The 23,220-nt window shown below is 49.3% G+C and overlaps 1 protein-coding gene across 1 annotated transcript in view; it reads left to right on the plus strand.

Moving 5' to 3' along the window:
* Positions 1-2,730: 2,730 nt before the first annotated feature.
* Positions 2,731-23,220, plus strand: part of LOC119434703 (uncharacterized) — a gene marked incomplete at its 3' end in the record, with an annotated part of 41,596 nt that continues 21,106 nt past the window's right edge. The window contains exons 1-8 of the mRNA XM_049659572.1: positions 2,731-3,024; positions 3,647-3,755; positions 14,848-15,200; positions 18,038-18,340; positions 19,062-19,187; positions 21,125-21,243; positions 21,697-22,032; positions 22,796-23,001. Coding sequence (XP_049515529.1) covers positions 2,731-3,024; positions 3,647-3,755; positions 14,848-15,200; positions 18,038-18,340; positions 19,062-19,187; positions 21,125-21,243; positions 21,697-22,032; positions 22,796-23,001 — 1,846 coding nt within the window. The remainder of the gene's footprint in view (positions 3,025-3,646; positions 3,756-14,847; positions 15,201-18,037; positions 18,341-19,061; positions 19,188-21,124; positions 21,244-21,696; positions 22,033-22,795; positions 23,002-23,220) is intronic.

The raw sequence follows: 23,220 nt of genomic DNA on the forward strand, positions 1-23,220 counted from the left end.
GAGGTGTATTCTCTAGTTCTGGCTCCCTTTCCTTACATCTCTGTCCCTCCTGCAAAGCTTTCGCTTGCTTTAATTGTGCTAATTCTAGCTTGCGCTGTAGCTGCTGGCGGTACTCCTGCGCCTTTTCCAAAGTGCGCTGCATTTCTAGCTCGAGAGCTCGCCTGTCCCCACGCCGCTGTCGCTCATCCCTTCTGGCCACACGTCCTTGACAGCCTACCGCCATTTCCCTTGGCTCGAACACGACAACAGGAGCGAGATAAAATGAGACCAAAGCAACTCACCCCATTCGCCCGTCTGTCTCCGTTGTCGGCAGCTCCGCCATGTGTGGTGAAAGGTGGTGCCGTGGTCCGCTGGTGGAGAGTCGTCGAGGGCTGCCTTAAACCAGCCGCGCCTCGTTGTCTTCAGAGAAGGCACTGATGTCTCCGGCGTCCAGCCACTACAGCTTCCTGCTGTAAAGTCCGTCTAGACGGTGTCGACCGGAGATCGAACAACGCCTTCCGTTGTAAATTCCTGCTTCGCCCGAGGCCATGTCTTGCTCGTCTTCGTCTGTCTTTGTCCTGCGAACCTATCGTTGTCGACTGCGCCAGTAAAGTCCAGGTTCTTCTTTACCACTCTTCTACTTGGGCGTCCTAGACGCACCGCCAGAGCCGGTTTACGCAAGTAGAGGATGTACTGCCGCTAACGATAGCGGCGACTGGTTCGCTGGATGCTTCTGCTTGATCGAAGTAGACACAGATGACGAGAGAAAAGAAAAACTTTCTATTTACAATTATTTACAAGTACAAATACAAAACACATACAAGACGGAACTGGTACACATAGGGCGACCCTATATCGGCATAGTCGATGGTGCATAGCACCGAAGTTTGTCCAGAACGCTTGGACGGGGCAGCGGGGCCATGTTTTCTACCCTTCGGTGCCCCGCCATAAGCATTTACCACCCAATTGCCACGGAGTGGCTTTGAGTGGTCCGCCGACGCACCAATCACGAATCCTGTGCTAGGATCGTCTTGTTCGCCGGCGCTTCCAGTATTGCGCTTCTTCCAAGCGCCCTTTCCTCTACCGCCCTTTACGGTATCTTTCTCACTATCCCCCAAAACAACATACAAATAACAACAATGTTCCAAGAAAGGGGGGGGGGGGGGTGACAGATGCATAGCACGCGTGCTCCCTGGCCCCGCCACAGCGCCCAGCACAATGTGCTCAATAAAATCCTAACAAGCAGGCAGCACCTGCTAGCCAAAGTGCTCGACCTTCGGTGTGACCCCTTCCCCGCTCGCACTTACTAGAAAAACTGATAGCGCAGTAGCTGTGGGCCTTTGTCAATAAAGGCTCTGTTCAGTAAATGCTTGCTCGAAGAAGCCTTTCGCGACGGCCGATTGGCAACGGTCTTCCGTCGTCATGCGCCGCCCCGTCATTTCTCAGAGCCAGTCGGTCCGCAAGTACATCTGGTCAACTGTAATCGCGTCCGTCACGTTTGACACCACTTGAAAGCATGTCTCCGAATGAATTTCTGAATCGTGCGCCACAACCGGCAAGGGTCGTTGACGCGTCACACCTTGCTGCCACAAATCGCCCATCCACGTGCCGGTTTTAATCTGGCAGTGTCATGAGCCGTGCGCCTACTCATCTCGGTGCCGTCGACGCGACAGGCATCTGCCGCCGACCAATTATCCTATTGTGCTTTGCCTGTCAAGCAAGAACCATTGACCAAACACGCTAGCCGTATCTTAAGCTTTCCTCTGCAGCCGTTCCCTTCAACAGGACGAAAAGGGTGCAAAATGCCGGTTTCAAGCTTGCCGATCTATAATTAAAGACAAAACTCGTTCCTTTCTAGCAGCAGGCTTACATGTATCATGGTGAAGTGTCATTGATATGTGCATAGGGACAAAGAATGTTGCACCCTAGGCACAGCACGCATTACGAATTTTTTTTCGTAATAATAAAACTCCCTGAGCAGAAATGGCAGTATTTCACCGTGCAATGCGAAAGAATTACAATAACTCAGAAATGTAAGCACCGCGTCGCACGTGATTAATTAGGACGTTTTAAGAACTTCTGAAATGTTTTAGGAACTCGTAATCGAAATTATTGTACGATATTACAGAAAGAAATATTTTATGCTTGTCTTTTTATCTAGTGTATGTCATTGGCATGTGCAAGGACACAAAGAATGTTCCGCACTAGGCACAGCAAGTTTCGTGAATTTTTTTCGTAATAATAAACCTCCCTCTTTTGCTGCGTGAAAACGTTCGACAGGCCAGGCCCATTCTACGGACACAACCCTGAGGAAAAATGCCAGTATTTCACCGTGCACTGCGAAAAAATTACAATAACTCAGAAATGTAAGCGTCGCATCGCAGGTGCTTTATTAGGACGTTTTAAGTACTTCTGAAATGATTTAGGAACTCGTAGTCGAAATTATTTTACAATAGCACGGAAAGAAATATTTTATGCTTGTCTTTATATCTAGTGTATCAAGGTGAAGTGTCATTGATATGTGCATAGGCACAAAGAATGTTCCACCCTAGCCACAGCAAGCTCTATGATTTTTTTTTTTTTTGCAATAATAAAACTCGCTGTTTTGCTGCGTGACAACGTTCGACTAGCCAGGCCTATTCTACGGAGACAACCCTGAGCAGAAATGCCAGTATTTCACCGTGCAATGCGAAAGAACTACAATAGCGGGGCCACAGCATCGCTGATTCAATGCCGTGTCACTCACCCATCATGTTCTTCCAGATAGTGCTGCTGGCTGTGAATAGCTCTTTATCGGCCGTTGCGTCAACCCTGCCACCGGTCTACCCTGCTGATGCTGCTGCCGCTTTCCCAACCGAAGACGGCCTATCCCGGATTCCGCCACTGGACGAGCCGCCACTTCAGGTGATGACGCGCTTCTTCGTCTGGCAACGTGCTACGCTGTCAGCTGACCCGGAACCTTTAAAGCGCGGGGATTCCAGCGGAGACACGGGCCACGGCATCGCTGATTCAATGCCGTGTCACTCACCCATCATGTTCTTCCAGGTCAGTTACTATGAGTGCAGTTGTTACCGCAGCAATGATGTCTGTCTGTTAGCGGTATCACGCTGCGGCGTGATACCGCTGCGGCCCTCATGTTTTGAAGCGTTTCCGAGCGGTTTCAATGCACATGTGGCGTCTTTTGGTTCTTGGAGGCGATATTGAGATGAATCCTGGGCCGATGACTAAGGCCCAAGAAGAGAAGCTTGAAAGTGTGTTCAACACAGTACAGCGGCTTGAGGCCAGTAACAATAACCTACTTGAAAGCGTTAACAAAATTTTACAGATTAATCTTTCACTGCAGAATGATTTACAGGCTCTAACTAAACGTGTCGAAGAACTAGAGTCAAAAAGCCAGGCGATAGCATCACCCGGGGCTTCTACTTCCTTTCAACCTGACATTTCAAAAATGCAAGAAAAAATAGACGACCTGGAAAACCGCTCACGCCGCTCTAATGTTCTTTTTTACGGTATTAGCGATTCGAACAAATCTGAAGCATGGGACGTCTACAAGCGTCTCGCCCGTGAATTTTGCCCTAACAAACTTGGCATATCCGTATCCACCATAGCTAGGGCGCACCGCATAGGCCGTTTTTCACCTGTTAAACCAAGGCCTATCATTGCTAAGCTGTTCAACGAAAAGGAAGTTGAAACAGTCATGGCCAACGGCTTCAAGCTGAAAAACACGACATTCAGCGTTTCCCGTGACTACTCAGAAGCTGTTCGCGATATCCGACGTAAGCTGTGGCAGTTCTCTAAAACGGTAAAGAAAGATGGTGACGGCGTGCGCCTTAACTTTAACAAACTTACTATTAACAATGACACGTATTTCTGGGACACTGAAGCTGAATGCGCTGTACGTGCTTCTCAGCCTGTTTCAAAACCGTGCAATAGCGACAGCCATTGACACTCTGCAGTCTTTCGCCCAACTACTAGGGCTAATCAGCATTTTTGCTCACGTGTACATCTTAATACGACCATGACTACGAGTTTTTTGTTTACTAATATCCGAAGTGTAGTGCCCAAAAGCGTGCCTCTTTCCTCGCTGATCGATTCATGCTCTGCATCGGTCGTCGCACTAACGGAAACATGGCTAAATGACAGCATTCCCGACAGGCGCGGATCCAGGGGGATGTCCGGATGTCCTGACCCCCCCCCCCCCCTCAGATTTCTGTATCGCCCCCTCGCTGATAGGGGGATGGCCCTGTCAAAAAAAAATATGGCCACCAGCATTCTTCAAAATTATTTTTCGTGAGTACCAGTGGTATCAGCCATGTAGAAGTAAAGGTAGCTCGCTCACAAGCTTAGTTGTACTCCGTAGGGGTGTGGTGTCGCGAAGTTGCCTGTAGTTAATTTTTATCATGAACACCTTGGACCTCCTGACGCCGGCCGTGCCTTACTCGTCCCGTCGGTGGCGTCGAATGAACGAGGGGAGGTCCCTTTTGGCAAGCACGCCGATGTCCGCGCGAGCGCCTTCGCGCCTGATCAACTTAGTTCCGCATTGGGGTGTCATCGGTTGCCTCATTTGCCTGTCATCGGTTCCGCGACCAACCTGCTTAATGAAAGAGATCTCTCGCTGAAGTGTTCATATATAAATAGTAACAACTAACAGCTAAACTAAGAACTACGCATAGGTAACTTTTTTTTAACTGTAGCACTCATTGTAATCACAGTTACACGTTAACAATATACAGTACGAGCACAGTACCGTTCGTACGCTACAAGTTTTTCATTGTAACTTCGCAGTTTTATTGTCGTACATTAAGCATAGGAAGCTCGAAGCCGCCGGATCCATTTATTGAGTGGGCGTTCTCGCGGAGCAGGGCGAAGCCTCGAGCAGCGTCTGCGAAGTGGAGGAGCGTGACGGCAGCGGCCAACGCCAGCGCGCGGGCCTTGATGGCGTCGCGTCGGTTAGAGAAACGGGAGCGGATGCGCGCCTTGTGTAAAAGGATGACGTCGCGTGGGAAACAAAACATGAAGACGCTGGCTCGCGCTCACGGCTACTACGCCACATCGTTCTTCTTGTAGGTGGCGTCGTGAGTCTTCATGCGCGGTGATTCGCATATCGCAAACAACCAGCGTAGTGGTTGCCGCGTTGAAACGAAGGTGTCTCAGCTGAACACAAATAATCTTCTTAAGGAAATCAAGGTGTCCCAACAGAACTCCAAAGACGGACCCGTGCTTACGCATTTATAACGAACCTGCGATAGACCATCCCAAATTTTATTTTAAGAAACAATACAGGTTGATATACCGGGTGCTCAAAATTAAGCTTTATGGTTTTCCTTAAAATTCGGCGCTGGGAGGCACGTGAAGGCCAGGGGGACACAAAGTGAGATAATTATCGCTGTCAGTAACCGAATTAACTAAAATTGAATAATTAAATTTTTATTGACTGCAGTAAGTGTGTATGTTTGTATTCAAAAGTTAGAGGCAGTCGTGTTTCTGCACAGTTTCACTTGGAAGAATTCTTCTAGCATGTCTATGCTTCAAGAAATCCAACTCCAAATTTTAATTGTCGTTCGCATGATTACGCATACAAGAGAGTGAGGATCGGCGCAAAGCTCCTCCCTGATGTCACGCGGCTGTTGGGTGCAGCGTTTAGTCTGACAACGCGGCGGAGACATTGGCAAAGATAATAACTGCCCCCCATTCCCCTCACGGCTGGCGAAAAAAAAAAAATCGAAGAACCTGTAACCGCTGTCGTAACACGCGACCGCGCAGCCTGTAAAGATGGCGGCAGCTGCCGTGCCGAGATAATGGCGCGAGTGGAGAAGCCGGAGGGCAGTGCGCGTGCGTAATGGTGACTAGACGACCGGGCATGGTCGTTGTTTGGGCTATGCAAATAAAGTGACTGCTGATTTTCAAGTATTGTAAGTTTTATTGAAATCAAAAGCAACAACTGCACCATCAACAGCAGAAACCTTTTTAGCTATGCTAACGAATATTTCATACTGCCGCTATAACTTTGGTGTTGTCATGCACAAATCTGATGACAACACTTCACCCATCAATATGTCAATGCCCTAAAAATGTTCAAAATGCCTCCCTTCCACAGCAACGCAAAGCATAAACCGCTCTCGCGTCGAGTCGATAACTCTGCGCAGTACAATTGAAATTTGGAGTCGGATATCTCGGAGCGCGAACACGCTAGAATAATTCTTCCGACTGATACTGTGTAGAAACACGACTGCCTCTAAGTTTTCAGTACAAACATACCCACTTACTGCAGTAGACAAAAAATAATTGTTCAATTTTAGTTAATTGGACTGCTCACAGCGATAATTATCATCTCACTTTGTGCCCCCCTGGCCACATAACTTATTTGCACAGGTGGTATTCGCGTGCCTCCCAGTGCCTAATTTTAAGAAAACCATAAAACTTAGTTTTGAACAACCTGTATTATCAGGCACAGCCGCCAAGCACATGGCTGTATTGGGTAACGTCCTTTTCCTATAAGCTCGGAGAAACCGATACCTGGCTTAGCTATAGGGCTTCTTCCTCTTTCTGGGGTTTTACGTGCAAAAACCAGTTCTGATTATGAGGCACGCCGTAGTGGAAGACTTCGGATTAACTTTGACCACCTGGGCTTCTTTAACGTGCACTACAACGCAAGCACACGGGCGTTTTTGCATTTCGCCTACATCGAACTGCGGCCGCCGCGGCCGGGATGCGATCGCGCGATCTCGTGCTCAGCAGCGCAACGCCTGAACTGACTGAGCCACCACGGTGGGCTACAGGTGTTGCTCTAGCCGTATAAAACGCGGGTTTATCGTGAGCAGAAACGGTGAATTTCGGTAAATGATAAAGGCTATCATCATCATCATCATCATCATCATCATCATTGACAGAAGCTGACCCCCCCTCAGAAAAAACCTGGATCCGCCCCTGGTCCGAACCCATTCCAGTGGTTTTAAAGTGTTAATTTTTTTTTCGCTTAGTCATTGTCATTTTCTCTGAGTCATGCTCCCCGCGAAGCGGCCGATAGGCTAGGCCTTTCGGTCCCACCGTGGGAGCGGCCCACTTCGGGCTATAGGGAACTAGCGCGACCCAATGGAGCATAATAAAGCTTTTCCATCCACCTCTCCACCTATCACGAAAGAGCAATGGGAGGAATTCCTCAAGAGCAGCAATCTTCAAATTCAACTCCAGGGTGTCCCGAGGGCCCACGACATCGCGACGGGACTTGGACCATGGGCAAAGGAGCATTTATGGGTTAGTTCTTGGACTAAGGAGCATTTATGGGTTAAGGGCGCATGCAAGGCAAAAAGACGTGGCTCGGAGTAGCTTAATTACCTATGGACAGGTACTCATAGCAGAGATAAAAATAAGGAATTGATTGATTGCATTAGAAGCGATAATAATGAGTTCAAGTAATCGGGCCAGGTGATATTAGAGGGACATATGAACGCGCACATAGATGATTTAGACGGATATACTGATTACAACGGTTCTCTAAGCTGGATCTGCGTGATGAACAGAGAATAAGTGTCATGGACAGGTAACGCGGCAATGCGGAAACAGTCAGTCACGCATCGATTACGCCTTAGTCTCATAAACGGTCTACGAACCACCAGACCATGGCGATGATAAATTAAAACGGAAAAGGTAGCCTGGGTAGTGATAACAAACGTTTAACCTTAAAACTTGGGTTAGATAATAACGCAAAAACACAAACCAATAGCACCAGAATTTCTAAAAAAAGTTGCAGTTTTGCCCGAAAGGCGAACCATCAATTGCGAAAGCAAATTTACTAGTCTACTATACAGAGTAAGGATAGTAGTTTTATGAGCTGCATAAACTTGGACACATTTGCTTACTAACTGAATTAGCAAGCATGGTGTCACCGCGCTCAAGCAAACATGAATAGATGACACTCGATGACCGCAAACAAGCACTGTCAAGACGCTGGCGTGTGCAAGCGCGGCTGGAGCATTGACCGAAGCTTTGTGCGGTCTGTCGCTTCAACGAACACTGAGCGGCAAAAGCACAGCCGAAACAAAGGTCAGAGCCGTGTGGAGATCGCTTTCAAGATACGGTGCGCGCGACAGCCTCAGTCGCGCAAAGTACGCAGTTCCTGGCAGAGAAGCCGCGCACCGTCCCTCCCGCGCTGCCTTCCCGCTTTCCTCCTTTCGCGTGGGAGATTGAGTCGCCAGTTCCCCTTGCGCCCGGTCGCAAGATACGTATTTAGTGCCGCAGCTAAACGTCGCCTCCCTCCCTCCCATCCCCCCCACGGCCTTTCGCATGACCGCAGACGTCGTGTTTGCTCTCCACCGTGCGTTCGCTCTCCGTGAAAGCGCTCGTCTCTCGCGCGCTTTTCACTCGTGCATGTAGCATACGGCACGCGGCGACGAGTTTATCGCCGCTGGACTTTATACGGAACCTCACGGCGACTACGGCGAAGGCAGGAATGCCCTTGGAGTGTCCCCTCAATATAATTGCTATCGCAATAAAATTAATTTGTTGTGGATCATTGGCCACCGCGGTTTATGCTTACACGAAATGGCAGATTTATTAACGAGAACGTCTTTAAGTGGACCTTTGAACCTTATTTCACCGGATACAGCTTACGTCGCTGCATCGGGATACAGAAAGTTTTACCTACAAAATGATTTAAGCAAATTATCGCTGATACCATCTCCGTATACGTTAATATGTTCGAGACCGCAGTGCCCATTAAACATATATGGTGATTGTAAAGGAGGAAAGAGACGCCTACTTCTGCAGCCCTTAAGGGCGCACGGCGCAGAACGCGCGTTTGTTCTCCGCCGTGGGTTCACTCCCCGTGAAAGCGCGCGTCCCTCGCCCCCTTTCACTCGCACATACAGCGTTCGGCGGCGCGCGGCGACGATTTCATCTCCATTGACACCATACGGAACCTCACGGCGACGACGACGGTGACGCCGACGGCAGAAATCTGCTTTGGAGTGTCCATATAATTGCTATCGCAATAAAAGATGTCATCGTGTGTGCTACCATTCTTTAACTTAGGTGTTCCTCCATACCACTGTATAAGACGAAAATCCTGATTGTGAGTTCTTGTCCGTAATTATTTCTATACCATTAGTTAAAAGCAACGTGCTGCGTTTGAAATGGGACTGAGCGCTTTTCTCTTCTAAACTTCCAAGATGTGAGAAAGAGCAATATTTCGGCAAGATCCGCATTAACGTCCAGCAAATGTTTGCAAGTTGAGTGGAATAGCAAGCGTGAAGCATTGGGGTACACAATTTGGCTCCAGTAGCACATTAAGTTCAGCGGATTTTTCTCCAAATGCATGTACATGTATATAATGTAATCATTCCTGTGTTTGCAGCTAAAGTATGCAATGTACACCCGTGAGAAAACGCATACGGACCACGGGATAGCGTGCCAATATAAGGGGCTTTAGTATTGGCACGCTCTCGGGATCTCGTTTTTTGCTGGAATAAACAGTGGCGTCCTTCTCGGCAGTTGAAAGTTACATACACCAGATTATGTTGTCGCATCCCGCAATTGAATTCTATTTATATAGAGCTGGTCTGGCGATGGCCCCTCTATGGCACAATTGTAAGGAAATTGAATCAATAAACCACTACTTCTTATTATGCTGATTATATTCAAATCGGCAAAAAGAAATTACTTCAAGCTCCACTGTCAAAAATTGGATTAGGATTGAGCATACCGGTAATATAATCATTTGACTGCTCGACCCTAAGCTATAGTCGCAGAGCCGTTTGTCGCGCAGTGTTTGATAATTTAACTGAAACAAAACGATTACACTGCTAATTATTGTAGCTTTATTCTACCTATCAGATCAGCATTCATTTCACTGAAATTGGTTTCTCCAAATTCTTTATTAACATTGTATTGATTCTCTCCTTGATTGTAACCTCTTTTAAAATTCGCCCTTCAGTTCGTATGACTGCTCGCTCGCATACTAGTCTAGTTATTCAAAAATCTTTTTTTTTTTTCAAATAAGAATATTCTTTACGTACCGCCTGCCGCCCGATTCTTGTTCTGTCCCATTAGTGGGTACGAGCCATGACCGAGGTTCATCATCATCATCATATCCTTCGTAGTGGGTCAAGGAGCATTGTTTGCCAACAAGAACAATTACACTTAGTCGGCATAATTCACTACTGCCTTTGAAGTCATTGCTTTTCACTTATTTATCGTAGTTGCATATTTATAAATTAACACCTCTAATACGTTTCTGAAAGCCGCCTAACTCTATTGGCTAATCCCCCAGAGTGGCTAGTTGCCACAGCATTTAAGAAGTTATGATCATCATCGCTTTTGCACGTTCCGGGTCTGGTGCATAATCTTCGTTCGGCGGGCTCAAGCTACATAGGCTCACGGCACCCTTGGTCGGACACCTCTAGGACTTTCATGGAGAATAGAAGCGGGGAGGGCAGTCGCGGCTCGTTCAGCGGTGAGTCACCGAGACAACCTGCACAGAGTGACCCATAAGGTTTTCAGACGGCCAATTCTGAGCGGCTCACAGCGACTCCTTAGAACAGTGTATGACAAAAGATGAACCACATCAAGGTACAAGACTAGCGTTAGCGACACCGTATCGTGTTTAAGAACAACTGGGACGGCTCACTGCCGCCTATATATATCACGACAGAATTCTAGAGAACCCTGTGGAAAGACAGCAAACCGAACCATATTACTGTCCCCGCCTCGTCGTTTATACTCGTCGTTTATACTGCGTTTGAGGGGCCCTGAAGCAGTATTTATCGAAGTCGAGAAATGCATCTGAAGGTAAAATAGACTATTCCGGAAATGCTTTGGCGCAAAATGTACTTGAATGCGTTCAGTAGAAGCGGAGTTATGCAAATCAAAGGTCGCCTATGATCCAGTTCGTATAGTGCTCCCGCTCCTTCTTCAATGCCTCTAACTTCGAAGGCTACGGTAGAGCGTGATGTGCCCACAACGCTTCGCCTACTGAACGTCTCCGTGGTGCGCAGTCGAAATTTGATTTTTTTTGTGTTGTGTTCACGTAGCACGGTGTAAGATATATACTCTTTAGGTGGGGACACTTTTCGGCTTGCTTGCTAGACGCCATCGACCAGATAAAGTAGCAAGGGCGAGCGTCTATCGGGGCGGTGACGGCAGCGGATACCTATCGGCGGAACGACGCAACTTCAGTTAGAACGCAGGCGAGAGCGTGCGCTGACAAGGAACGCGTGCATGCCGCATGATCGCTTCAACTGCGAGGCTTTCTTTCGAGGAACCCGGTTGGGTTTCCATTGTAGCAAATTGCTACATTTGGGTGGAAGTCTCAGTTTTCCTTTAATTCCCTCATCCCGGTGACGTACTTTCGTGCGTCACTCAATCATTTCTGATTTCCCGCGAACCGCCGGTTGCTATAACAACGGGAGATTAAACCAATAAAAAGCTTTCTGTGTTGAAGTTGCGTCGTACTGCCGATAGGTATCCGCTGCCGTCACCGGGACGATCGGCGCGCGCATTTGCTACTTTATCTGGTCGATCGAGTCTGGCGAGTGTCCTCACCTAAAGAGTATATATCTTACACCGTGTCACGTAGGCACCATAATTTACAATTTTAGTGCCTACGACGCGCCAAACGCGGTTGTCCTCAGCGAGCGGACTAGTCGCGGCACCCCGCGACGGCCGCGGTGTCTATGCTTCGTAGCAAACCGCAGCTATATATAACTGTAGTGCCTATGCGCAGCGTTTGCTTTGTTCACGACAGGGCTGTAATGCGCTCTCGCGTTCAAGTGCTCCAGTCTGGCCGTGCTAGGGAGTGCGGACCGGCTTCGTCCTGCACCAGCTTGACCAACAGATTGCAATAGCTACATTCAACTTGCACATTTTGAAGCGCTGTCAACAGCTCAATACGAAGCGATGTCTCGCAAGGCGTCTAGCCTGGAGCTGCCAGGAGTGAGCACGCGTTGGCAACCGTACGTGTGGTCTCACCTTAGTTTCGCGTTATTCGAGGCTAGTTGTGTGTTCAAAACTAATCGAAATTACCGACACCAAACAGCTAAGACAAGGAGAAGCACTGTGGCCGAAGTTTCATTCCTACGCGGGTAGGCCCGGCCGAGTATTAGCAGACGATAGGCGGCGATGGTATGATAGTCCTACTTCTGAAATTACGTAATTCCTATCGAAATTCGAAACGCAGATTTTCGCTTACTTCAGGTTGTATATTAATCTTCGTCAATAAATATACACAGTAACAGTAGGAAGAAGCAAACTGGTCAAAACATCCTTCTGGATTCGGATGTCAGCTATCAGCCGATAGCAGCCGTTTATGAGAATCTTGCATACGACGACATATGCAAGCCGCCGCCAGCTTCGAAGCGGGTGAGGAGAAGGTCTCGTTTGAAAAGAAAGTGCTTGAGAAATGTGTGACTTCGCGCTCCGCTTGTGAGATCTACGCGCTGCCCAAGACTGCAAAATTTGGCTGAGATGTTCACACAAGTGTATGCTGTCCGCGGACTGCGTTTTCTTCACCTATAGCCCGAGGGGTGGTTGTCGCATAGGCAGTTTTGATCGCCATCGAATCCGATCGGCATAAAATTTTCATATCGCGATTGGATGCATAGCTCGCAGAGAGGGTCACGCATTTTTCAATCGTCTTTGGCTTGACAGCTCCTTAAAACTTTACGTTTGAAAGCAGTTAATGTTATTCTTTAAATGCGTGAGCATTTCTATTCCTACCCAACGAGAAAAAAAAGAACGTCCGTCCGTCCATCCGACCGTCCGCCAAGTAAAACGATCGCTTTCAGATCGGGCCCGCAGCAGCGAGCGAATAGACCTTCGTACTGCCTCTCGCATCAACGCGAACTAAGCGGTGAGAATACAGTGTGCACGAAGCTATCAGCACTCGCCGAACTGTGCTCCCATCGCAGATCGCTCTCAAGATAGGGGCCCGCACGGCCGCGCTGTGATGTATAGGTTTCGGTTTCGAAACCCACATATTCCGCAACCAGGGGGTGCTGTTTGTAACTAAGTCCGCCTATTTAAGGAGCTGTCTCCATTAATAAAGTGTTGTTCTTCGCCTCGGTACCCATCTGCGTCTGCGTGAGTTGCCCGGCCGCCGTCCCGGCGTGCCCCTGCGTTTCCCGCGTGCCCGGCGTGGTATCCATGGCCGCCACGCCGGTACAACACGCGCCATACACAGCTGCCGCCGGAGCACGATCGGTCACGGTTGATAAGGGTTCGACGGGGATGGATAATGCGCTAAAGAGTGATAACGGCTTATATGACAAGAACGTCATCAACGCACGTGACGCCGCCACCTGCAGTATAGTTTGCTTACCTCATCAATTCACCTTGCGCCGCCGTCCGCAGCGGTTCGTGTCGCCGCAGCGCTGTCCTTTATATTGGTCGGATCAAGTTTCACAACTTTGATAATGACACCGGGATGTGTGGAGGTGAGCAAGTGGCACAATTCTTAACGCATACTTAAACGACTCGCAGGCGAGTCTCTGCGTGAATGTCTTTCTTCTAACTGTTAGAGTGAATGTATAGACTCGGCTTATATTTCTGACTATAGACAGCATGTAAAGAAGCGGTGGCCGAAATTATGAATAACATTGTCCATAACAACTTCCGCTTTCCAGTCTTATGTAAGCTTTTATAAACGACTGGCTGAGGCGTGTCCTTACAAAAAGTTCAAACGTAAGAAATGGTGTACGAATACGCGATAGAGCCTCAAGACTCTTGTTCAGAGACCAGTTAGCAACATCTGGAGTGTTTCGCAAAATCTGGGGCCGGTCAATTGTGATAGCGGGCATATTGTTAGTAGTGGCAGCCGATCAAACACAAATTATTCTTACGAGAGAGCAACACTATATTATTTTTGGTCCCAGGGTAGTATAGCTAAAATCAGCGCTTTCTTTTATCCGCTTTCTTTGAGTTCTCAGCCTTCCGTCCTTGAGCAGTCCCGTAAATCGATCGCTGGCTACATTACACTTTAAACCAACATCCTGTTCCTACGCCATGCTGTTCTCTCTGCCTAACTCAACGCGTCACGCCCGCCTAATTTGAGCAAATTGTTCATCGCCAGCGTGAACACCTTTAATCCGTTTCCCTCTCGTTGTAAACGCGTTTTGTGCAGACGCTATCATCAGCGTGTCGGCGACGTTCGTTAGAGCATCTCGCGCCCAATTAGGCTCACTCCCCGTTTATCCACCACCCGTCATTTCTCTGGTAGAAGAGGAGAGCCCACACAGAGCTTTAAATAGTATACCTTAAGCTGGCATGTGCACTTGGTGGCTGGCGGATATGGCGTAAGTTCTAGCATGTCGCCTTCGAGATGTTTCAGCGCTCCGCCGGTAGCCGCGTGCGACACCTAACCTCGGAGATAATACTGAAGAGCCGCGAGTTCCGAGTCGTGCGTCACTTCTAGTGAGCGATAATGGTGACATGTCTCTTTTTTTTTTCGTTTTACTTCAGTTTCGGTATCAAAAACATCTACTTGTGCGAGCCTTTCGTGACGCGTGCACTCGTATTTCAAAAGCTTTTTTTTTTCTTTTTGCACGGAAACAGCACCATATCTATACATGTAGTGTCGTTGAGCGGAATTATGTGCAGGAAGATAAGAAGTGGTCTGGACAGACTCTCTGTCCAGGAGTGTTGGTCCCGTCCACTTCGTATCTTCCTGCACGTAATTCTGCTCAACGACACTACATGATGCACCAACTTGCCCACCAGTCTACGCTTCTGAACTTCATATCTATACGCGTTTTACGCGGAATTTTCTTGCAGTTGGATTTTAATGCGTGTATTGTAGATGCTGCCACCACGCTCCGCGCTTTAAATGAAAGCAGCGTTTTTTTATGTGTACCGCGTGCTTCAACATCCTGACTGCAGAGCTGAGCAGGCGCTGGAGCTCGACAAGGTCGGAACCCGAGCCTGATCGACGTTCATCGGGCCTTCTCGGCTACCTGATGCCGTTCTACCTGTGCCCAGTACTTTACCCTGGCACCAAGGTTGGTTGCGTCGTGAAAGCGAAAGTCGGTCCGCGCACCGTCAGGGTTCATGCAAATCCGAAAGAGCAGCTCGCTACCACGCAGGAGAGCAAATGCTTCTACTGCGTCCTGGTGATGATGTCCTGGTGGCTGCTGCGTGCCATGCCCAAACCTGTGCTGGCCTTTCTGCCCGCCATCGCTCTGCCCTTGCTCGGAATCATGGGACACGAACAGATCGCCTCCAACTACCTCTCGGTACGCGTTATTCTCTTTAACGGGGACATACCAAAAGGCAAACACTGAATTGGTCTAGACTGTTATAGTTCACCTCTGTAAAATAAAACCTGCTCGTTTGGTGCTACAAGAGATGACATTTGCAGAGGAAGTCACCCGTGCTAAGCACACGGATAAGTTCGATGGCATTATCAGCGTGATACGACGCGTGCGACCGGATGACGACAGTACCAGTTGGGCGTGGGCTCTGACGTACCAGCGCCTGAACGCCGGTTGCACAAAACCCATGACCTCCAGTAGAGCACACATGACACATCGCGTCGGTTGTTTCGTATTTCGCTACCATATCGTTCGCAAATGTGCACTGCTGTCTTGCACAATGAACGCCTGCGGTTAAAGGGGATGTTCCGGCGACTTGGCCGTGAGCTGAACTGGCTACCACTATTCTTGCACGCACACACGAGTGCCCAAAAATGTGGGCGGCCACTGTGATATAGCCTTAATGTGTTAAGAACCGCAAGCGTAATTCGGAAGGCGTAGCATCGACTCCCACCTACCGCTTTCGTGCGCTCTTTTCATGCACTTATATTTCCCTTCACGTTATTCTTTTTTCTGCATTTCAGTTTAAACGTAACAATTTCCATTATGCTTTCGCTGGCTTCATTGTCTGTTTATTCGTATTGCTGTGAGTTCCAAAAACTTGAGCTCCTAGAATCCCCTTATGCTTCTCGGTCAGGAAGAGGAGGAATAAACTTTATTCTGCTCTATTCCGGCTTGCGCCCGTGCGAGGGAGGGGAGGGGGAGGGCTCACCGTATTCCTCACGTGCCTGGCCCGCCACGTGCCTAGCCCGCCACGCCATTTGTTTCTGGTGACGCGGTTCCGATCTGGACGGTACGGCTTCCCACTGTTCAGGGCTGCGGTTGGAAATTGAAGGGAAGTTGGGTGGGTGAGGGCATGCCCATGTGGAGTGGCACAGTGACGCATACTCATCGTAATGGGGAGATTTGTACGAGTAGATGGCATATTGGATAGCATGATAAAGCATTAGACGCGAAAAGATGTGTAGCACCCACCGACACCGCAGCGCGGAGCGCTTTGTTCGGCGCTCTCAGCCGGTGCCTTGGCGCCGGCTATCAAAGAAAGAGAAAAATAAAGAAGCGCAGCGCGTGCTCGGGGCGTAAGCTCGGCACGCGCAGTGTCGTTCTAAAAGCTAGCCACGCTGGTCGTCGCAGCCGTTGCTCGGCTCGCCGCCTTCGCCCTTCTGATCAGGAACGACGGCACGGCTCGTACAGCCGCCGTCACGTCCCTCCTACAGATGTTTGTCTCAAGCTCCAGCCAGGCAGCAGTTTCATCTCTATTGAGAGAATTGTGTGGATGGGGATATGGCCGATGGGAGAGATGGTAGTGCCGAAGGAGTATGTTGTGCCGTGGGGGTATTTGGCGGTCCTTGGGGTCAAGGACCGCCAAATGTTGGCGCACTTCCGTTGTGGCGCCGGATTTCGTACCTGTGGCCACTTCGTGCCACCAAGCAATCATGGAGTCGTGACTCGCCACCCGCATCTATCTTTTCATACGTTAGTGTTTAGGTGGTTGCTCAATCTTGTGTCGGCCTCCACAGAAGAGACTTAGGTGGGCGCCACAAGATGCTTCTATAAATGGAATCGAACGCAACGCCACGGGGGCTTCCACCAATGAGAAAGGAGAGTTCTGTCATGGTTCCTTGAAATATTACCAGATGGTTAAGCATGCATGCCTCTATGACTTTCTATCCTGAATGCATAGTTTACGTGATCGTTTGGGCAACATATATCATCCTGAGACCCCTTGTACACTATATAGCACGTTGCCTCCTATCCTTCTCAAACATATTCACCTCGGATATGATGTCAGATGCATGCGCAACTGCATCATCACATTATTGCAGCGAGCTTTCGAGAAGACTGGCTCTAATTTGGCACAGGCCACTGGGTCGTTACAGATGACGAAAAGCAACCATGAAGTGCGTTAGCTAATAGCGCAAAATTACTTGGAAAAACCAGGATGCGGTATCGAAAAGACCACCCACCACAGTATGTTGCATCTTGATCTGTGTTTACGCATAGAAAATCACTTTGTAAAGCCAAGCTTGCGTCGCCTCTTTCCCAGTGTTTGGTGTCGTTTCCTCGCTGTATATATTTGGGAATGTACACAAACAACTTGGATGACTGTGTATGAACTGGCTGCTGTGCTGACGAGCATACAGCTTGGGTACTGGGTGTGTGCCCGAACAAACAACTAGCTAGTGGCTGCTGTCTGAAGTAGTAGATGACTGGGTATGTGCCACCCTTCAGCAGATAAAAAAAATCCTCTAAGATTTATTCGGTGCTGGGTGGAATCGAACCTCCATCACAGTAGTTGCATAAGCACGGCAGCCCGAAGCTTTAGCGAGCCGCGCCGCGAATGCGCGCGACCAGCGAGGAAGCAGTTCTCGGGTTTCAGCGTTCGCACGCACTGGCGTGCCACGCATCTCGGAGGCCAGGTGCGAACTTCGCGACTGCGCCGCTAGACGGCGCAACGCGTCCAGATAGGGAAGCGCGAGAGCGGAGCCAGGCTCTAGTATACGGCTGATATGCGCACGCTTGCGTCCCCCTAATCTAAAACTCTCTATTAACGCAGGAATGAAACAGTAAAAGTAATAGCAAACCACTTTTTTAATTGGCTTTTCACGCTCGTAACATATATGAATTGGTGGCAAGAACGGACTTTAATAGTGATTATGTTCCCGACATGTCTTCGGGTCTTGGAAGGATATTTTCTACAAGGGGTCTCTCGAGGGTGACAGTTTCAGATAAAGATTTTCTCGTGACCCTATCGCTAGATGGACGTGCTGACGGCGGCGCTGCTGCTTTGGCTGGTCCTGGCGGGCGACGACACGGCGACCGTGGGTCGGCTCAGCTGCGCGCTGGTCGGCCGCTTCGGAGGCCGCGCACGGCCCGTGCTGGCCATCCTCACGGCCGTCACGTTCCTGGCCTCGCTGGTGCTGCCGCAGAGCCTGGTCGCTGTGCTTGTCACGTGCCTCGCCGAGCGGGTCTGCAAGTTCGAGCGCGAGCACGGACTCCAGGACGTTCAGCGATGCCTGGAGAGCGCTGCGGCTGATGATGCGGTGGGGCACTCGACCGAGGTTCGCATCCCATTCCCCAATACCGTACGCGACTTGCTTTGCCGTGGAGACCTGCCGCGGTTGCCCAGTGGCTGTGGTTCGATCGCAACCACGGCGGCCACATTTTGATAGGAGCGGAGTGCAAAAACGCTCTCTCAACCCCCCCCCCCCCCCCAAACACACACACAGGCTACTTGCAAGAATTTATTGGCACTGCATTCAATGATAAATATCCGTGCAGTTAACATTTGAAAGGGAAAAAAATACAAAGAACACAAACGAGAATTCACTCCACTTTCAGGCCAGGCAGTGCTACCTCTAAAGTGGTTGATGTCCGCCTATAATGCTATCTCATTACGAAATGCCTGGCAGCTCGACAACTGAGGGAAAATCACGTACGTGCGGTCAGCGCTCTGTGCTCTGCATACGCAGTAGCTGAAAATATATTACCTTACGCTATTGGCGTGATTCATCTGCATGTGACGTCAACTTTAGTTTGTAGTTTATTTCGAAGTAGCGCCCACATCTGTGAATTTTGTATGGAGATTCGTGGAACACGTTACCCTGCAGCGGCAAATAGAGCAGGACACGATGGGAAGACACTGGCACCATAAACAACACCAACTTGCCTGCTACCAGTGTCCCGTTCAATTTTGAGCTGGTAACATGTTTCACGAACCTAGCGACTATAACCATGTAGAAGAATCTGTATGGGGACACGTACCCAACGGCTGTTTTCAAGGTGGACACATTGTTGCTGTACGAGGAACTTGCTGTTGCCCTCTGGAAGCGTCATCGTGCGGGCCTCGACGATCCGGACCCCACAGAGTGCTGGGACGCCAATGACACCGCTGGACACTGCGCCAAGGTACGTCCCTTCACTGAACTCTGTGTCAGTGAGGATGCAGGCAAAAACCAGCGCCTATGTCATGGGTATCAACGTAAATCAATGTGTTTCAATACAGTGCTCAGTACTTCAGACACTGGCATACCCCCTGGTCATCCTGTGCACTGTGCTTTGGCGGTCAGTTAAAAAAAAAGCAGCTCGCTCAACTTCGATGTTCTCAAGCACGCCACGTCCGTTTCTCAATTGAGTATCCTAGACCGAAGTCTTAGGTTACCTTCGGACTATACGGTTGCAACAGGCGGTGTGTCAGACTCGGTTGTCACAGTCGACGCAGATCCGTGAGCGGTTATTTGCTAAAACGTCCGTTGACGTTGTGGTGGACGTTTTAGAAGCCTTTTCTACAGAGCTTGGAGCATAATTCAAGGCGAACACGTCTGGTTGTGACGATAACTTAACGAAGCTGTGACCACCACCGTCATGGCTGAGAACGGTTGCGGTACGCGTTCGGCGCCGAAATGTGCGCTGCGCGTCCCTCATTGTCACTAAGGTTTCGCTTACGCCTATACAGTCGAACCCGGATATATCGAATCTGAAGACGATATCAAAAAAGTTCGATAATAGGTTATTTGATATAAAAAATTTTGTAGAGAAATTTTCAAGGGCAATTTACGGCTATTGGTTGTTGACAATAATTCGTCATACGTGGGTTCCTTATATCCGGGTTTTACTGTATTCCCACCGTGCGCGAGACCTACACGCATGATTTTAAAGCGATTTCGTTGTCTACCTGCCCGTGGTTTGGCGTGTGTGTCGGCGGTTTTCGGTCGTCGATTTCTGGCCTGATAGGCAGCCGAGTCAGGCTCCAGAATACGGGCTGATTATAGCATTGCATGTTGACCGACAATGGGTGCGCCTCTGTTCTTCTTCAATAATCAAAGCACAAATTACGACGCAGAACATGTACATATAATTCATGCTCACAGGTATCTCTATAGCACACGCACCTCTCACTGGAAAAGCAAGTGTACATTCGACAGCTTCTCTGATTTTGCTAAATGCGTTATGCTTCGCCAGCCCATTCTTGGGTAATTAGGTTTGTGCCGCTGACCATGTGCCCAGTCTTGCATGGTCAGCCTTCTAGAAGGGGTATGCATATGCCCGTGTGACCCGAACAATAGAGTCCTTAAACCTATTTAGATAGCTATCGTACTTCTCAGTGCACGTATCTTCCTTAATGTGCCTCTCACCACCATTCTTCCTTCCAAAAGCATCATGCGTCGTCTTCGCCCTGGAGACATCACTGCGTCGACGTTTAACACTGAGCATACACCTGATTTGGCGTTTGCATTTAGGCATATAGCTTAACTGCGAACAGTGCATAGTACTTAACCATACAGATTGCATGAGATTACACGTACTATAGGATCAAAATAAGCGCTATAATACACATTGCATTTGGTTACATGGCATTTAATTTCCGCTTCACTGACATTTTTTTTTCTTTTTCTCGCGGTTCCCTCATGGTAAACTTTAAAGGTCGGCGTCTCAGAAGGGTATACTGGAGAGCAACACACGAGCGTTGAGAGAACGGGCTAGATGCATTAACAATCGCCGCCGCCCCATAAGATACGGCAGGGGTGTGTACGCGAGGTTCTCGAGAGAAATCCACGATCATGAACCAAAGCACACTGTCTCACATATATGAGCCGTCGCGCTGGCTATGACGTCACTGACAGCGGCAAAACAAAGGGTTCCTCGAATGCCGCAGGAGGGCTAACCTTCTGATTACAACCTATCGGGCGAGATTGTGGGCTATACCTGCTGCAATGAGCGAAATAAACTTTGGCTCGCATGTTCGCGGTAGCATTGTCCATACAAATCACGAAAGCTTTGTTATCGTGTTCAAGAATCTTTGCTTGAGCGCTTTAAAAACCTATTATCCGCGCCTGAACATGCAGCAACCGAATTTCGGGGCCCTGCGACGCAAGGCGTCCATCCTGAAGCAGCCTAAGAGGACCATCATGAAGGAAGTGCGGCGCGTCTCTCTCTTGACAGGCAATGAAGAAGTCGCGCCAAGGTACGCTGCTCATCCATTAGACGTGTCACTTAGTTACCACTCTTGTATTGTTGATGGACCACGATGCGGCCGTGCGGCCATAATGGTAGTCTGTAAAACGCCACTTTGAATATCCGTATACTTCATACCCTTCATATCCAATAACCCGATATCAGTGCGCGGGTTTTATATAGAATTCCGTATGTCATGCATTGCTAAGGCTACGTTATTTCGCCTGTAGAACTGTTATGAAAATGACGCATAGCACCACGATCGGTCTGAATTCTTTCGCAAGAACAGATACAGCACTACTGTGAGATCGAGAGAGTCGCACGTACAATCTGGAACATTCGGTAAAAGCTCCCTACTGCATGGTACACCCTCTGAAATATTTCTCAACGCTCGTTGTTCCATACTGCATGCATTTCTCGTCGTAGTAGATGCCATGCTCAAAAATATATTTTTTTCCGACAGCGCTGCTAGCGGACCCAGGTTTGCAGCCGTTCCAGCCGATGAGCTCCAGACCCCGCCGCAAGCGGAACAACCGGAGGGCAAACAGCCCGAAGGCAAACAACCCGAAGACGAAGGGCCCCAAGGCAAGCACCACAAGGGCAAGCATCCTGCAGGCAGGAAGCTACGGACTAAAGTGTTCGGCTCCAGGAGGCACCGCCGCCAATCGTTCGCCGAAAAGGCGCACGTCTTCAAGGACAGCGATCGGTTCCACGTGCCCCAGGACCAACGCCACGAGGTGCCACCTCCTCCACGGCACTTGCTCGACGCCAGCACCAGACGACCCTCAGCCGCCGCCAGGTGCGACCCATGCTCGACATCTGAGACCGAACGCATTCGCGGGGCTCTCATAATGCGCCGTTGACTTACAGCGCCGAAGTAACAAGGAAGAAGTAAACCCTGTGCCGTTTCTTTCAAACGATTGCGCTCGGCGACCTCACAGCGCTACCGCTATAAGCCTTCTATGCACCTATGCTGGCCAGCGCCGCGCGCTGTAGTCGAAGCTCTACCGGTAGCGTTCTCAAGGAGAACCGCTGGTGCATCTTGGAGAAAGAAAGGCCTAGCCGTGCACTGTACGCCGCTAAACCTCACATACATATCTTGAATAGAAGGCTCGCGGGATGATTAGCGACGGGTAGTAGGCGATATTTTATAGTTTCTTTAGAGCAAGCAGCCCGCGTTCAATGCCGACTAGTTGAGGCTAAGCATTTATATCTCCCTCTGGACTCCACGCAGCAAGAATGTCTGCAGCTACTTATCGACTATACAGAACTTTCTGGTTCGATATTTGCAGTGAAGGACATCCCGAAGTTTATAGGGGATATTTGAGGGCAACTGGCTGAGTGAAATCTTGGCCATGTGCTCTAGCATGACATTCCTTTAAACTTAAAAAAAAAGGAGGGGGGGGGGGGAGGGCACTAAAGGATATTTGCAATATTCTTGCGTAGGTTTATGATTCTATCACTAAATACAATCCTAAACCTACACCAACTCTGTCAACGCTCTCTATATGGGTGCAGCCGGTCGTAGATGGCATCAGCCATCGGCGCGTTTCTACTTCCAGGTTGCAGGCCACGGGCTTACCTGTAACCGTAGGAGCTGGACCACCTGCGGCTGGGGCGGTCACCGCATTCGGGCCGCCTAGCCGCACGTCATCGCAGGGCAGCATGGCACCTGGCGTGCGCATCTCAGGCTCGTCGATTGACTCGCAGGCCCAGGTACTGAATCTCGCTGTTTCGACGGACGCGGCGCGAAATGGCTGCCTCTCGCGTGAGTGGGTTCCTGTTGAGCATGAATGGCGGTACAGTGTGTGATGTGTGACTTTCTTTTTTTCTTCTCTTTTTGCATTTCTTGCTATATGACGTGTCTAACGCGACGCTGATCTCTCATTGCATACGTATGTGTGATTGTAGCTATCGTTTTAAACGTAAATGAAAGTCGTTGCTTACTCATTGCTAGTTAGCAGCGTACTTGTGGAAGGACCCTAGT

Source organism: Dermacentor silvarum, unplaced genomic scaffold, assembly GCF_013339745.2.
Source record: "Dermacentor silvarum isolate Dsil-2018 unplaced genomic scaffold, BIME_Dsil_1.4 Seq179, whole genome shotgun sequence".
NCBI lineage: Eukaryota > Metazoa > Arthropoda > Arachnida > Ixodida > Ixodidae > Dermacentor > Dermacentor silvarum.